Source organism: Aspergillus caelatus (genome assembly GCF_009193585.1).
Source record: "Aspergillus caelatus strain CBS 763.97 unplaced genomic scaffold BDV27scaffold_63, whole genome shotgun sequence".
Classification (NCBI taxonomy): domain Eukaryota; kingdom Fungi; phylum Ascomycota; class Eurotiomycetes; order Eurotiales; family Aspergillaceae; genus Aspergillus; species Aspergillus caelatus.
The window spans coordinates 12272-28671 of record NW_022475326.1 but is presented as its reverse complement, the minus strand read 5'-3'; the positions used below and the strand labels follow the sequence as shown (position 1 = coordinate 28671).

General features: G+C 48.9%; 6 protein-coding genes across 6 annotated transcripts; 3 read left to right on the top strand and 3 right to left on the bottom strand.

The window, feature by feature from the left end:
* Positions 1-1066: 1066 nt before the first annotated feature.
* Positions 1067-3032, bottom strand: BDV27DRAFT_100469 (glycosyl hydrolase family 79 C-terminal domain-containing protein). The gene has a single exon (XM_032064266.1). It carries the CDS (start codon positions 2816-2818, stop codon positions 1208-1210), a length of 1611 nt encoding a protein of 536 aa, XP_031928798.1. The 5' UTR covers positions 2819-3032; the 3' UTR covers positions 1067-1207.
* A 555-nt stretch (positions 3033-3587) lies between these two features.
* BDV27DRAFT_100467 (uncharacterized protein) lies at positions 3588-4125 on the top strand. The gene has a single exon (XM_032064265.1). It carries the CDS (start codon positions 3693-3695, stop codon positions 3987-3989), a length of 297 nt encoding a protein of 98 aa, XP_031928797.1. The 5' UTR covers positions 3588-3692; the 3' UTR covers positions 3990-4125.
* Positions 4126-4634: 509 nt separating this feature from the next.
* Positions 4635-5585, bottom strand: BDV27DRAFT_171418 (uncharacterized protein; the record flags this gene model as incomplete). The annotated part of the gene is made up of 3 exons (XM_032075588.1): positions 4635-5243; positions 5282-5413; positions 5532-5585. The coding sequence occupies 3 exons, from the start codon at positions 5583-5585 to the stop codon at positions 4635-4637; spliced, it is 795 nt and encodes a 264-aa protein (XP_031928796.1).
* Positions 5586-9579: 3994 nt separating this feature from the next.
* BDV27DRAFT_100424 (uncharacterized protein) lies at positions 9580-10026 on the bottom strand. Its single transcript, XM_032064264.1, has one exon. The coding sequence runs from the start codon at positions 9872-9874 to the stop codon at positions 9644-9646; it is 231 nt and encodes a 76-aa protein (XP_031928795.1). The 5' UTR covers positions 9875-10026; the 3' UTR covers positions 9580-9643.
* A 691-nt stretch (positions 10027-10717) lies between these two features.
* BDV27DRAFT_100382 (putative glutamine-serine-proline rich protein) lies at positions 10718-12344 on the top strand. The gene has a single exon (XM_032064262.1). The coding sequence runs from the start codon at positions 10997-10999 to the stop codon at positions 12119-12121; it is 1125 nt and encodes a 374-aa protein (XP_031928794.1). The 5' UTR covers positions 10718-10996; the 3' UTR covers positions 12122-12344.
* Positions 12345-13673: 1329 nt separating this feature from the next.
* Positions 13674-16211, top strand: BDV27DRAFT_100408 (major facilitator superfamily domain-containing protein). Its single transcript, XM_032064263.1, has 6 exons — positions 13674-14299; positions 14484-14583; positions 14647-14659; positions 14733-15100; positions 15166-15566; positions 15628-16211. The coding sequence occupies exons 1-6, from the start codon at positions 14068-14070 to the stop codon at positions 16173-16175; spliced, it is 1662 nt and encodes a 553-aa protein (XP_031928793.1). The 5' UTR covers positions 13674-14067; the 3' UTR covers positions 16176-16211.
* Positions 16212-16400: the final 189 nt, after the last annotated feature.

Below are 16400 nucleotides of genomic sequence, written 5' to 3'. Positions count from 1 at the left end.
CGGCTCACGGGTGTAACTGGAGGGTGTTCCTTGGCTTCAAACTTCAAGGAAACTGTGACTAATGGTGGTGTTATAGCATCGTACATTAATTATTCATTCTGGTGCCCAGGGAGCAATCAAGGAATCCTGGTTGACCGGCATGCGGGTAGCAGGCTGAGAGAAAATAAATGTGCAAGGGGAGCATTATACCACCCTTGGCATAGAAGATATCGGGTTGACCACGTCATTACACATGAACATAGTGATTTCTGGCCATCGGTTCATAAGGTGACATTAGTTTACTTATCGACGTAATGGTGGTTTCCTAGTTCATGTTGATGCACCACTAGCGTGAGTTGCCTAGGCAGGCGAACTAGGGTCCATGTCAGTATCATATGTCGTTCAACTCTGACGTGTTCGGGATGTGTTAGACACCGGATGCTCCTTCGGCTGTGAATTTGTTTCTCTGTCGATGTGATGCCAAATATGTTAGACCGCCGAGAACCGTGGACTTCACGTCGAAGCGCTTCTTGCGTGTTATGTTACCCGATAAAGCTCGATCGGCAGTGATTGGGATTCTTCGTCAAGAGACCATGCGATTGTCATTCCCGAAAATCAGGCAATTGGAAAAGAATGATAAATAGTGTGAAGTGTCTATGACAGATTCCTGGCCCGGAAAACGTAGCGATCCATATCACGCCATCCTCAAGTCGCATTTGTGGAGCCTGTACCTATTATGAACATTGGGCTTTTCCTTCATTTTGACTCTCCTGCAGAGCAACTACTCCGTTAAGAGCATCTCCTATCTTGGTAACCTGTGAACAATCATCGAAATGCGACCGCGTGGAGAATTGGAATTTGGGTGCATCAAATCGGATGCAGCCGTTGAGGGAAGTGAGATCTTCTAGTTGAATACTTTCTCCCATAACGAAATACCTTTCTAACATATCTATCTAGTCTGTATATGCTGGATGTGCTGGGGCTTTTCTCTAAGGGAGGGATGTTTAAAAAGGACTCCACAAATCTAGCGACAGTTACAGATATCCTTGGTTTCAATTATCCATCAAAATCAGAGATGAAGTACTGACTAGTTAAACAATTCCTAAGCATCCATTGAACGTGCGGTTTGATAACATTGTTACCATAACCACGCATGATGTGTTGCCTCCCCCTGGCACATCAAGAATCAAGGGAGGCCATGTCGCTATTTCCAGACTAAGCACAGCACTCAATTCGAGGGCTTCTGGATGAGGATAGCTTCGGCCTGGGAAAGCTCGCAGCGAACAATGCCACGTTCGTTGACAATACCTTGCTCGATCTTCTCTTGGCCTACCAAGTTACCCGTCGCTGAATCGATGCCAACTCCCGACACGCTTACCCCACTCTTCGCATTGGTTCCTGGGCCCTGTAGTCTGAGAATTTCTATTCTCGTTCCTGGGCGCCACGGCGTATGCACTTCCACGGTTCGTTGCGGTCGGTCCCCAGGGGAAGCAAACGTGGCGTCAGTGGCCGCCAGGGTGGATGGGTTGTGTGCCCCGACGGTGGAGTTCCACACGCCCAAATCGATGAAAACAAGTTTCGCCAGGTTGGACTCCGCGGTATCGCTGAAGATAGCATATCCGCTAAAGTCCGATGCATTCGCGGCGGGTAACGCACTGATCTTCCACGAGTCCGCCTCCCTGCCGGAGATGACATGCGCGAGGAAGATATGCGAGAAGAAGTTGGCTCGGACACCCGCAGTGAGGTTCTCGCCCTTGTACTCGTACGGAAGAGGCGTGAAAGCAGAATATTCGCTCTGGTGACCGAGGTGGAAGTAAGTTTGCTCGATGCCAATACTCGCTGCCGTTAACACATAATCGGCGGCCCAAAGAGCGGCTCCAAACGTGTCGCTGATGCCGCTTTTCCCACTACAGGAGGCCGAGTTGGTTTCGCCCAGAACCAGTCTGCTGCCTGCCGCTCGGGCAGCTGCATCTTGTGGAATATACTGAGACAGGTTCCTCCAGATAACGTTGTGGTCCGAGAGCAAGTTCAAGGAAAGACGCGCGTAACGCTCAGCATCGCAAGTCGATTGGGGGTATAGATGCACCGCGTAGCTTTCAATGATCTTAGGGTCAACCAGTCCTGCACGGGTTACGTTAACGATGTCAAAGTCGTCTATCTCATCATGTTGATCAGGGACCATTGGAGGGTCGGCAAAGACAGCCGCTTGGAAAAGGGGCTTGTGCGTGGCATTCTTATAGAACTTGGCGGACAGAATCTGGCCTGTCAAGCGGCGCCACTGCTTCGTATATTCCTTCGTGTCCCAGTCCTCCCCCCGCCAGCCTTTGTTGATATAGTGATCTATCTCGTTGCCCAGCTCAAAGTGTGATAGGGAATCTCCCAGCGCCTCCATCGCGGCTTGGGCTTCCTGCATGGCGTTAATCCAAGAATGCGTCTCATTGCGCAGATTCAACGTGTATAGAATGTCCGTTCCTTCCGGGAAATATTCTTTCCAACCATTGAACCAATCTCGACGGATGCGTAACACCTCTACCGTGGTATCATTCGGTAGGGCTTCCGACGGCACTCCCAATGTCGGATCGAATAATGTCTGGTCGGCGATATTGCCTCCGACTCGGATTGGTGCGGGCACTCCAGCTATCTCGGCGACATGTCCCAATAAATTTGTCGCCAGGTCATTTTGGAGGTACGGCGCTAGAGACACAGGCTCAATTGAATAGCCATACAAATCACGCCTCAGGACTCTGGACGAACTGTTCAAGGGTATATGAACGGTAGATACAGAAGATGCAATCGCTAGATTGCCAAAGAAAAGGAGGGATGGCAGCCAGGACGACATTTTCCCGGTATTGAACAGCTTTACCGACTGGCAGGGTTCATGTTCTGACAAGGACTGAGGCACAGCAAGATGTATTTAGATTCCTAGAGTGGGGGTAGAGTCAATGGGGTGATTTCGTAGAACACGGTTGATTGAGTAACTTAATCTAATTAATTACTCGAGAGATCGGCGCAGGATAAATATCAGCACGGTGATATTCCGGTGGGGGTCTGTTCTCACCGACAGCACTGGCACTGCCTTGTTCCGAGTCAGCACAAACTGGAGCTAACATTGAATTGCAACATACGAGGTGTTTGTCCCATGTACTCCAGTGACATCATAAAGACTAGCACCAATATAAGGCAAGCTGGGAGGGACTCTCGTGGAGAGACATTTTCACTCCACCGGACTCGGTCTGGTCTGTTTCCCCACATTATAGCTCCGGAGGGATGTGGACAATGGCCCACTCATGCTTGTGCCTAATGCCGCACCCAAAGGCTCTCTTCATGCTAAACATTTCAGGATGCGGGGAAATGCCCGTTTTGAGGACGGCTGGCACTGCAGCTGGACCCGATCAAGCTATCCCAGAGCCCTCTCGTTGTGCCGTGTCGCCAGATCCAGAACTCCAGAAAGCTTTTCCTCGCTTCCCTCAATTAAATGTGATAGAAACGTTTAATATGGTCTAAAGTTGTACCATATTTGAAAATAAATTAAGAGAAGTTGACTTCCAATTTATCGCATTATAGATTGTCATAAAATAGCAAGTATTTCTCACTATCCAAGCTACATTGAGGAACGAGCTCAAGAAGATGCCCTGTGATCCGGTCGGTCAGGCTGTGGTATTCGGATTTACATTCTGGTCTTTCGCGGTATTCTTTTAACTTGGTTGCTGCACATGAATATTACTAGAAAGGCACTGTGGGATTATCCTAGCGTCGCCTGGACCATAGGTATCAAACCACTGGTGACTGCGTCAGTTGACCGCCAGTCCGACCAGGTATGGTCAAGGAGTCCTACATGCTCAGTCAGTTACCGGTTTGCTCTCAGATGGGTTTGGAAAATACCGTACAAGTGTCTCCCAGAAGCCCATCATGTCCACCTTCCTCGCATCCTCATGGATCTCTACCTTTTCAATCCGAACAACAGACTACGGGTCCCGCAGCGCCCAGATGTGTGTTACAGTCTGAAATAAACAGGCACAACATGCTTGTTCTAGACCAGGTATACCCTAAAACATCATTGGGCGGCACGGAGGAGAATCCGGCCATATCTTTGAGAATGTTGCAGATGATCTAAAAATGGCTTTTTATTACAAACTTTCTTTGCCTTATACGGTGACATGTAGTTGAAGGAGGAACCAGTTGATTTCCTGGTTTTACCACAATGGTTTTAGCACTGATCCCTTGCCGTTGCCACGCCTTCAACACTGTAACCCAGGAATAGGGATCGGAGACCAGACCAAGGTCAATGATCACAGTACTCAGGCATTGACCTAGTTTGCAGAAAATGAAAGTGGAAATTATAGCCTATACAGCCGTTAGATACCTTTATTCTTCCAGCTTTGAAACGCCTACCATAATTTCCAATACGGCCTCTATGTATGGGCCGCTTAGGTTTAATGGATAAAACGGGTAATTCCTGGCCTCGTTGGATGATCAAATTGTTACGATTCGCAAGTTTTGCTATTCTACTACATGACCCTGTTGGGCAAGATAGTCCACAATTTCGAGAAACTGTAATTATAGAACTTTTGAATTCAGTGAAGGCTTTGCCTAGTCTAGAAGATCACGAGGTGAAACGAGAGTAGCTGTTTCGTCGGCCAGCCTGAATATATTGCTTACAAGGCCTCTTGCTTGGCCACTCCAAGTTCCCGTAGAGCATTAGTTGGCCCCAACCGTATCCAGTTATCGATCTCGTTCTGGGTGGCAACGACTATATGCCCCAGCATGTCAATTGCATTGACCCCAGCTTCTTTATTGATAGCAGCGCGTTGCCTGGGGAAGACCACCATCCAACATTTTGTGAGAATAAAATTGTGCGGACACGCAGCGTCAGGTGGGGCCGTGCCAAAGTTCTCGGAGAGGCTCCTCCCTTTGTTGGTTGACTGCTCCAGAAGATGATTATAGATCTCTAGCAAGCGTTCTGGCGTTGAGTCATGGGGATTCAGGCGACGATAGAACCATTCAAACGGAACTCGAGGTGGCTGACTATCTTTTGGGTCAAGAAAGGACGCAAACAGCTTTGGAGGAGTTGGGATAAGCTGCACGTGCTTATGCAAACGGCTACATCCTCCATCTTGCCCACAGTTGTAAAAGGCCACGTAGTCTGTGTCTAGGGTTGACAAAAGAAACCACACCGATTTGATATCATGGAGATCGAGACCCTCATATTGCCTCCGATAGCCGTCAGAGGTTACGAGCATGAGGTGTGGTCTTGCCCAGCAGAACTTGTTGGCGACCAGAAAGTGAGAGGTGCTAATTTCACCATCTTAAAGCCCTGAGTACTGATATCGCTTCCCTCCCTCTTTTGATCCCGCTCATCAATTTTATTTGCCGCCGGTGGATTCAACGGAATTGTTGGCTTGTTGGCAAGGGCAGAGGTAAGCAAGAATTGGAACTAGAACAATATGATCAGGATCCATGTATGTATGTTTGCTACTCAGATATGGCGTGGGACATACCTTGAGGCCTCCATCAATATATTCAATTATTTCTTCCTTGTCATTGTATATGACAGTACCAGAACTGACAAGCCTGTCGAACTCGGACAGTATAAATGATTCATTCATGGTTGTCTTCGAAGGACATATATTGAAGTGTGTGCTGTTAGTATATGATGGTAATGGCTTAACCATTCTTGTTTTCAAGGCATCGAAGAGTGCCAGTGTTTTAGCTACTGGGGTTATTTATCGCTGCATTCTTGATCCTTGGGTGGCGTAATAGCTTAGAACGATAGCATTACCATTAAAGTACTACTTTCACTGAAATTCCTACAAGCAGGGATTGTCGGCAGAACACCAGTTTCACATCCTTTTGTGGTGCTAAGTACAATGGCGTCAGCGAGCTAGTTCATGGTGTTGTAGTATCGTTTCGCCCCACCTCGCGAGCTCAAGCAAGGATGAATCTAATTCCACAGGATAACATTGAATGCTTACCCCTGCAGCTTCTCATGCTGTCAAATATGCATCTGTACTATCACCATTACGCCCCTTATTTGCGTGCTATTGTCGATCATAGAAAGTAGAATCCTCCCACGCGATTACCTACCATATCGGTGCACTGACAGGGCCACGTCATCAAAGTAAACCCCTCTAGGTAGGTAGCTGCTATTGTACCATTCTGCTCCGCTAAGACGAAGGCACATCTATTTTTCCGTCGTGGTTGCAAATGCTACTTACCGACGTTTGTTCGCTGGCTTTCCCGGTGCTGGTACATCGGTCGAGTCAGGGTTCGACAGACGATCAGTTCCAGGAACTTATCCGGAAAAAAACATTGTCAGTTAATTTGGCCTTTAACCATTCAATCGTACTCGCAGGAATCTCCTCCCGAGCTTATTTCTTCTAGACGAAAGCGCCTAAGTCGATGACTCTGGCCGGGGTGCACACAATGCTAGCTGACTACGAACGACGTGATGTTACTGAAGATGAGATAAACGAGTTACCACATATCGCCGGCTCAATATCATCCATTGTCTGGATTGCTCTTGTGGTTAGCGGTGAAGAGCGGTTCTTATTTTATGCTGCGACAACTCCTTGGCGTTGGTTTCACCCTCTTAAACCGTTGCAGTATACGTATGACCGACGTCGAAATGTGTGTAGAGAATTATGCCCAGTATGACCGCGAGAATACCTCGATTCCGGGTGCATTAGGTCTCGGTGAAGCGATGGCTTCAAAACATCCCAAGTGCTTTCTACGCTTTACATTCTTGATGTCTGTAGCATTCGCTGTTCTTTCAGATGCCTGATTCGGACGATATATAACGTTGTGTCTTAGCTTTCGGTAAGTCTGGTGTTCATATCTTACGTAGTTAGACGTCCGTCCTCTCAATTAACCTATCAACAGCCTTGACTTCTGTGGTTGTCTGATCGTTTTGTGGCATCCCTTCCAGCAATAACAGATGGCTCAGTCAAGCTAGTTGGATTTATACTGGCGGTTATCCTGGTTGGACTCGGGACAGGAGGCGTCAAAGCGACTATCACACCCTTCATCGGTGAGCTTTCGTTCAAAAGCAGAGGCCGTCAAAGCGGAAACATTAATTTACGATATGATTTGAACAGGAGACCAATATCCGAATAAATCGCCGTAACTAATTATCACGAAAAAGGGCGAGCGAGTTGTGACGGACCGGATGCTTACAGTGCAGTATATCTATAACGTTTTCTATTGGTATGATGTGGAATCATCTAAATACCATCCTCTATTGGGCCTGATATGATTTCTCTAGGTTCACAAGTAATTGCGACCCTGTCTCTTATCACGTCAACCTACCTGGAGAAGAAAGTAGGATACTGGGCAGCCTACCTTATGCCGCTCTGTGCATTCGCTGTTGTGCTACCTTTATTGATTCTGTGGCGTAAGGCATTTGGTAGTCAGCCATTCTTTAACCTCGCTACTCGTGCGGAGCACTAACATTGATAAATAGTGAAGCTGCCACCACAAGGAAGTGTGATTCCACAATTTGCTAAGGTCATATGCTTCTCAGCTCGGGACAAGTTCAGGCTGGATGCGGCCAAACCAAGCTACCAAGCCGAGAGGGACCATCGAGAAGTCGACTGGGATGATCTATTTGCGTCCGAGATCAAACGGGGTCTTAGTCCTTGTAAAGTCATGTTCGTCTTCCCTGTCCCCACATTCATATATAATCCTTCGCTCATTCTTATAACCAAGTGCCTGTTCTATCCCCTACCACTTATGCAATAATCAAGAGTGTGAATAGCCTGATTACCCAAGCCGGTGAGATGCGTCTGGATGGGGTCCCAAACGATGCAATACAGGCTATTAACCATGTCTTTTGCGTAATACTGGGTCCATTGCTGCAGAAATTTCTGTATCCAGGGCTTCAAAGGCCGGGATCCAATTTGGACCAATTGCACGGATGACTTGGGCATTGGGCATTTATTACAATGAGCGGATCGATGGCTTTTGCTGCTGGGGTTCAGAAATTGATTTACTCCCGAGGTCCATGTTACGAGGAACCCCTTGCCTGTGGAGCTTCAGATGGTGGCAGGATAGGGAATGACATCAGTGTTTAGGTGCAGATACCAATCTTCCTCTTTCTGGGTCTTGCTGAGATTTTGGGATTCAACACACTAGCGGAGTATAGCTATTCTGAAGCACCAACGAATATGCGGACCTTGGTACAGTCCTTGGTACAGTCCTTGGTACAGTCCTTGGTACAGGTGAGCTCAGGCATAGGTTCTGCCCCTTGGCATGGCTGTGTCTCCACTTTCTAGGGATCCAAAGGTCCTATATCTGTACACGGCACTGGTAGCGACAATAGTCGTTGTGGCGTCGGGCTTTTGGCTGGTCTTCCACAGATACGACAGAAATTCGGTAATGAAATAACTGGTACTATCTATCTAGAATTCAAAGTATAAGAAGGAGGGGGGTTTGGGTTAAAAATATATACAGGAGAGGCAATACACATGGACATGGCTGTGCTGGGCACCCCAAGCACTGATGTCGAGGCCTATGGTAGCCGTGATGAATATATTGCCATCCCGCTCTTCTAACAGCCCGGATGGCGCACATAGCTGCATAATTTCATATTGTTCTTGTCACTATCCTAGTAACATACTACAGGATTGACCGAGATATATCCAACTATGATATATGAGTATCACGTTGTAAGTATATTTTTTTCAGATTTGCAATCTTCTCCGTACACTATGTATCCTTCTCTCCACGGCTAACGCTTGTTTTGAAATCATTGATATTGGTAATCATGTTACCAAGGACTAACCTATCCACCCCTGCTATGGTGATCGCGACAGCATGAGACTTTGGATGGGGCACGTCGGGCAATATACCCCTGCTATTGTTGTTCTCAGCTAACAACTGGTCTATCTGGTAGGTCAAAGACCCGGCCTCACTATGTGTCCTACAGGTTCACGCTACTGAGCCCATGGTACGTTAGTCTATGCAAGGTTTCGCAGCGAAGGAATACCAGTAACTTTATCTAGGCACACAAGCAGCAAGTCTTCTAGAAACTTTTATCCGACAGTGGAGAAGTCCGATAAATGTCGTGCTGCCTCTTTACGGTTACTGAAGTGGCCTTACATTGACCATGTAGATCCGACGATACCAAGCGACGGGCATCTCTAGCACGTCCTACGGTTTATTGCTTCAAGGTTTGTAGGTTTATATCAGTTGTCCTACAGCGAGCGAGGTCTGTCCAGAGGGACATTGCCTGTTATACACTCTTGGTACCAATCGGTAATACCGTGGTTAAAGAAACAGTTAGTTGGGTTGCTCCGTGCCAGGCCTTGCCCTCTATCAGCCACAATGACTCTGGTTGGAAGGAAAGAACGATAGTAAAGCACAAAGATAATGAAATAACATCAGGTACCAACGCTATTCCGATTAACCTAGCAAGGGTAATAAATTTAAAACGCATCAACAGAGCACAATAAACCATGTCCACTGGCGTCCCAACCCTAAGCCTGTCATTATCTGCAAGCAACACTATTCTTAAACCCACTACACAGCAATGATATCCGAGCCAGCCGGTTGTATGCGATAGAATGGGAATCCTGCTATCAACAAGCTAGTCAGCGAGGCCTCGATACAGACGAACACGCAATCTGGTGCACATACTATCTCAGTGCTATGATATTCTGAAATGCTCTTAGCCGGCCGGTTGGAGGTGAGACGTATGGGCGATCGGCGGCTTTTGTATGGAGTCCTGATTTGGAACCCATTGCACAATGGGCGGGGGCTGGAACCCATTCTCGAGTTGCCTTTCTTTCTGCTTCCGGCTTCGGTGTCTTTTGATGAGGAGGACCACAACGACCGAGATGACCAGGAGGAGCACGATGGGAATGAGGATCGCTTTGAGCAGAACCTTTAGAACACCCATGATTGTGGATGCTTGTGGGATGCGGAGGAAGAAGGTGAGCAGCTTATGGTAGGAAAGGGAAACTCGATGTTCTCAGATGGTTGGAAGTCAGAGATCCTGTCAACAAAAATCCCTCCATGGCTTTATATCTTAAAAGACCTAGGGGAACATTTGAGGGTTTGCACGCTCTGGACGGCATGGCCGTGCGAGGGGGTATTGATTGGAAGACTCCTCGAGCAGGTGAGTGTGTCGACAATCCAAGGCGCTTATTATCAGTGTTGGATTGGGTCACACATTGGGTTCCTGCAGGCGATGGCCCGTTCCCTGACCAGAAGCACCAATAGGGTCTCCTAATGTCACACCCAGATTGAACGCTGTCGAAACATGAGATAGGCAGCCGTTATATTTCTCCTATCTCGCTCCGCCGAGTCAATCTGCGCATCCAGTCCCAGCAGCTCCATTTAGCGGCAAGTTCCCGACACACACACCACATCCTGTCAGGTCACTGTGTTTTATTGTCACCCGGAGTAACCAGAGTCGGAATATCTCAGAGATAACACCGTCGAGACAGGTGTGATGTGCCATGCAGAAGCTTCAATCTAGACTCGCTTTTGATGCTCCGAGAACGATTCTGATTGGCCAAGAATCAGCCCTATGGCGGTGGACAGTGGAGACGATACACTTAATCGTCTACTAGGCAACCATGAAAACGAGGGAAGATTGGAAGGGTCGAGGTTGCTGGAGGGGTGTAATCCATGATTAAAATTAGCACCGTGAAGTGCTAAATATGCTTATGGTCATGAGGATCAAGAAAATTGTGCAATTAAGGCCTGTTCTGAGGATCATGTTGTTAAATTCAGGATGAGGTTGAAGTTCTGAAGAGGGACCAGAATGTCAATTGTGGCTTGCTTTGTCCTTATCCTCGGCTGTGGCAGTGCCCACAGCCTTGTAAGGCACAGCCACCCCACCCGATGCCATCCTTTCTTTGGGTCACGGCGTTTTAAATATAAATAACCTCACTTCGACTTCCTCTGGCAAAGGACAAAGATCTTCCTACTACTTTGGATTGACTCTCTGCCTTTGTGTCGGTACTAGTTCTTTATTCGTAACGATTTCCACCGTCACTACCTCCATCTTTTCACCATGACGATGCGAGAATATCCTGGTGGAGACCAGCAAACCCCCACCGGCTATGGCTATGGGGGAAACAACAACAGACAAGGCAACCCATCGCCTCAGTCTTTTAACCACCCGAACGCCAGTGGCTACTATCCGTATCCTCCTTCGGGTTCGAACCCTTCGGAGACAAATTATAACTACAACTCTGGGAATCAGTACTACCCCCCGCAGTCGGAATATCCTCAGCCGCAGCCATGGGGTGGACCCTCGCCTTCACCCGGCCCCTACTACCAGCAGCCGGAGAACCGATCATATCAAAACGCTCCATATGGGGGACAGCCACCATATCCCCATTCTGAATCCCCCCGACCGAACGAGAAGGACGCCTACCCTCCTCAACCATATCCTTCTTCCTCCCCGCAACAGACGGGTTACGGTCAATACCCGCCAGCGCCACCACCTTATTCCCCCCAGCCCACCGGTAGCACAGATACCCCGAATGGTGAACCGGAGGAAAAGGAGAGAGGATTTCTCGGGGCGGTCGCGGGCGGGGCGGCTGGTGCCTACGGTGGTCATAAGGTCAATCACGGCTTCCTTGGCGCCATCGGTGGAGCGATAACCGGCTCAGTCGCGCAGGACGCGATGAAGAAACATAAAAAAGAGAAGGAAGAGGAGGAGAAGAAAAAGCAATGGGCCGCCCAGCAAGCAGCTCAGCAAGCAGCGCAGCAACAGGCTCAACAATACGCTCAGCAACACGCTCCCCCTCCCATGTTCTCCCCGCCCCCGCAGCATGGGCCTCATGGGCCTCACAGGCCCGATCCAACCCCACTGCGTGGGAACTTCTCTGCCTCATCTCGCGACATCCGCTTGGAGAGGGGTCATGACCTCGTCGCCCACTGTGGTGCCATCTCGGGTCAAATGCGTCCTTCTTCGATTCCGCTCAATAACGTGCTGTCTAATCAGTTTGGCAAGTTTGTGTGGGCGCGAAATGGGAACTTTGCCGCGTCGGCGCGGAACATTCGGCTGATCGAAGGGGGTAAAGTGCTAGAGGCTGAACTCGCGAACGGCCGAGGGGGGTGGGATCGGGCATGGATGAGGTTGGATGAGCGGATCTCCAATCAGGACGGCAACCTTGTCTTCTTGGATTAGATCTGGCACCTGTTCTTCCTCACTATGGTTTCGTTGCTCGTCCTCTTTTCGCCCTTCCCTCTTAGTCGTAACGAAATAGTTTCAAGATGGCCAGAATGAATTTTTTAATATTTACGAATAGGTAATCCCTATGGTCCCAGCATGATTTTCGTATTTTTGTTTATGATCGGAACAATTTCCATTGTTAAGGGAGGTGTGATAGACCAACGGACTTGAGGTTAAATACTCCGTAGATCGAAAGATATATATATATATATATCTTATCTCCCTTGCTCAATGGTCGTGACCTCCGGCAGACACGTGACCTCATTCGGAAGGTTGTTCCGAAGCCGGGAGACACTTCGCGTAAATGATATCCCGATATTCTCCCATGAACTTCAGGATGAGAATGATGTCCACGTACCATACGGAGTACATCGTCTTTTCCCGACGACTCGTGTGAGAAATGGAATGACGTCGTTTTCCGAAAACAACCGGAAGTATCCCGAGGACTTTTTTTTCAGTGGATACTCGGCTAATTCGTAGTGCAAGCACGAAGTGGGTGTTGAGCGGTCGAAGCCGACGACACTTTCCGACCGAACGCTCATTTCCCTTTCCTGTTTCGCCTACTTTCGAGGACTTGGCACGTCCGATTACGACAGGAGGAAGCGAATGAGCGTTGGGCAGGCCTTCGGAAGGAAATTATCGACTCACATTCCGCCCCACCAGCCGATTTTGTTAAGAACCGCGAAGTCTACCCCAACGACATCGAATCATACAATGTTAAAATTTTTTTTTTCTGTTGCTTCCTGGTTTTCCCTTCTCTCCGGCCCTCTCCCATTCTCCACCGTCACCCACATAAGCCGCACGCGCACACACACGCACACACACAGACACACCCAGTGTCGACCCGAGTAGGAAGGGGCAAAATGCCTCAGCCCCGAAGCGCCATGAGGATAGCGATCCAGCATCCTCAAGTTCCATAGTACTAGATGTGCCGCTAGCAATGATTTTGGTCCGCGCAAAGACGACATGCCGGTCGTTCACCCCGAAAATAGGGTGTGCCCTTATGTATTTGTACTGGGCAAGAGCAAATTTGAAGTGTACTTCGTACACCATCAGCCCTTCGTTAGCCCTGGTGTTGAGCCTACTAGTGCGGTGGGCCTGCTCGTTCTGCATTGATATTATGTGAAATTTTTCCCATTAGTCCTATGACGGAGATACATTGTTGCATGAATCGTGGGTTATATAGCGCGCAAAAATTCCCCCTTCCGTCGTCCGCTGCTTTACTCTCCATCCTACCCTATTCTTCCCCATTCTTTCCTTTCCCCCCCTCCCCCCACTTGCCCCATCTAGAGGAGGAGGTATTCCGTTACCCCCCTCAGTTTCCTGGAGTCTGATTCTGACTACGACTGAATCATCTGACCTCCCTCTTTACTGTGTGACATCTTTGGGTTGCGAAGGACTGTGGTTACCCGCGCTATTCTGCCGAGATAATATACGAAACAAAATTATTACCCACTTTTGCTCTGTGGTATCGGACAACACTAGATATAACAATTCTAGGACCGAAAAACCCAACCCGGACAACTCAACCACGCGCCCAGGCGGAAAACCCAGAGAGCAACCTGTGTTGATAGAATTCCATTGCGCCAACTCCCATCGTGACACCCCCTGCAGCTTTGTTGCCCAATCCTGGACGCACGCCAGCCATTGCGCCATCTAGCATCTGCCCTGAATAGCGCCCTGCGACAACTTGCCCACTCACGATCCAGGTTGTAAAAGAGCTTCCCAGCAGCAACAATTCCGACGGACGGACACCAGAGTCAGCCCAGACGCAAGGTATCCAGTGCCATATTAGGACCCCGACAGACAACCCCCAGCAGCTGTTAGGTCGCCCATTTCTTTTTGCCACGCGCCTCATTCCGATCGTGTCCCCCTTTGCGACTCCCGAACGCCTGATCAAGATGGATTGGCTTAAGTCCTTGCAACGGGACCGTTCGCAAATCCCGGATGTCGTGATCCCCCTCGCCGATGCCCAAAATTCGATCCCCCTTGCGGAAAAGGACGCCAACAGCTTAGATTCTCAAGAAAAGGGTGCTGGTTTTGCGACTGACTGCAGCACGCTAACGCTCGAGGCTCTTCGTGCGGAGGTTGATTCTTCCGTGGCCGCTTCGGGCCATAACTCTGTCTATGATCGTATGTTAACTTTTGCCTTGTGGGGGGAGAGTTTATTCAACTCCAAATGAGCCGGCTATTGCACCGATGCCACTGTTGCCACACCCCAACCCTTTTCCCTTATCTCGTTCCATTTCCCCTAGCCATGGCTCGCTACCCTGATTAGATTGAGGACTTCGTATGTCTGACTGGGAGACCATCACAGGCAAGGCTAAAATTATCAATAAAGCCATCCAGGATATCGGCATGGGCCGGTATCAATGGGAGCTCTATATTCTGTGTGGATTTGGCTGGACGGCCGACAAGTGAGCGGACCCAAGCTCTATTCTAACGTCGATGATCCCATGCTAACCACTTCACGCGTACAGCCTTTGGCTACAGGTAAGACGGTTTGATTCTCGCCCTAAACGTGTCGAACGAAGACGGGTAGCCGAACTAACTCAATTGCGCGCAGGGAGTGGCCCTAACTCTAACCCCCTTGTCTATGGAATTCGGCATCTCTGAATCTTATGTTCGTTTCACCACCTGTGCCTTATTTGTGGGCCTGATTGTTGGCGCCACTTTCTGGGGTCTTGCGTCTGATCTCATTGGACGTCGATTGGCTTTCAACACGACCCTCTTCTTGTGTGGCGTTTTTGGTCTGGCGTCGGGTGGTGGTCCGAGCTGGGTAGGTACCTGCGCACTATACGCTTGCTTGGGATTGGGAGTGGGTGGAAACCTGCCGGTGGACGCTGCCATCTTCCTCGAATTTTTACCCCAGTCTTCAGGACATATTCTGAGCTCACTGGCCGTATTTTGGTCGGTGGGGACTCTCATTGCCAGGTCCGTCTATCCATCCCATGTACTCGCACGATCATTGTCTCCCAAATGTACTGACCCGCGATCAGTATGCTTGCCTGGGCCTTCATCCCTAATTACTCCTGTACCGATGCGAGCACGTGTACTCGGGCAGACAACATGGGTTGGAGGTACCTCGTTCTGACCCTGGGTGCCATCACCATGGTCTTCTGGATGTGTCGATTCCTCTTCTTTAAGCTGTACGAATCGCCCAAGTTCCTGGTCGCCAAAGGTCGGGACGAGGATGCCGTTGCTGCGATCCACGGCGTTGCCCATCGCAACAAGAAAAAGACATGGCTCACGGCGGAAATCCTGAATGAGATTGGCGGATCCGCGGACACGACCGAGAAACAAAACCTCTCCTCTAAGGAGATCATCGCCCGGTCTCTCTCCAAGTTCTCCACCTCGCAGATCGCTCCATTGTTTTCATCCAAGCGCCTCGCAATCACTAGTAAGTTTTTTTTGCTCCGGGGTACTTTTGTGACTGAATGATAATTGACAGCCCAACCTAGCCATTCTCATCTGGCTCTGCTGGACCACCATCGGCATGGGATACACGCTGTTCAATGCCTTCCTGCCCCAATATCTCGGCTCGACGGCCTCGACATACGAGACCTACCGTAACTACGCGATCACGTCAGTCACCGGTCTTTTCGGACCGATTCTTGCTCTCTTCATGGTCGACATCAAGTACATCGGTCGGAAAGGTACCATGGCCATTTCCACTTGTATCACTGCCGTCCTGCTCTTCTGCTTTACCGCGGCCAAGACGGCCGATACTCAACTGGTTTGCTCCGCTCTAGAATCCTTCACTCAGATGATCATGTATGGTGTGCTGTATGCTTATACCCCGGAAGTCTTCCCGGCTCCCAACCGAGGCACTGGAACCGGTATCGCGAGTTGTCTGAACCGCATTGCCGGTCTCTGTGCTCCGATTATTGGTATTTATGCTTCGAGCAACCCCAGTGCCCCCATTTATGCTTCCGGTGCCCTTTTGTTGGTTTCTTTTGTGGCGATGGTATTGCTGCCGATTGAAACTGCCGGAAAGCAGAGTCTATAGAATGCGTTGCTTTGCTTGGGGTGTTTGATGTGGACTATAGAAAGACCTGGATATCTTTCAGATGCATGGATGTTACGATACCACTGTGTGTATATGTTGTTTCCAACCAACTTTGGTTGAGTTGATAGACACTAAAAACTCATCAATAAAATATATTGGTTTATTAATTATACACAGTAATTATACTTCACGAGAAAACAACAATAAAAATAAAACAAAACAAAA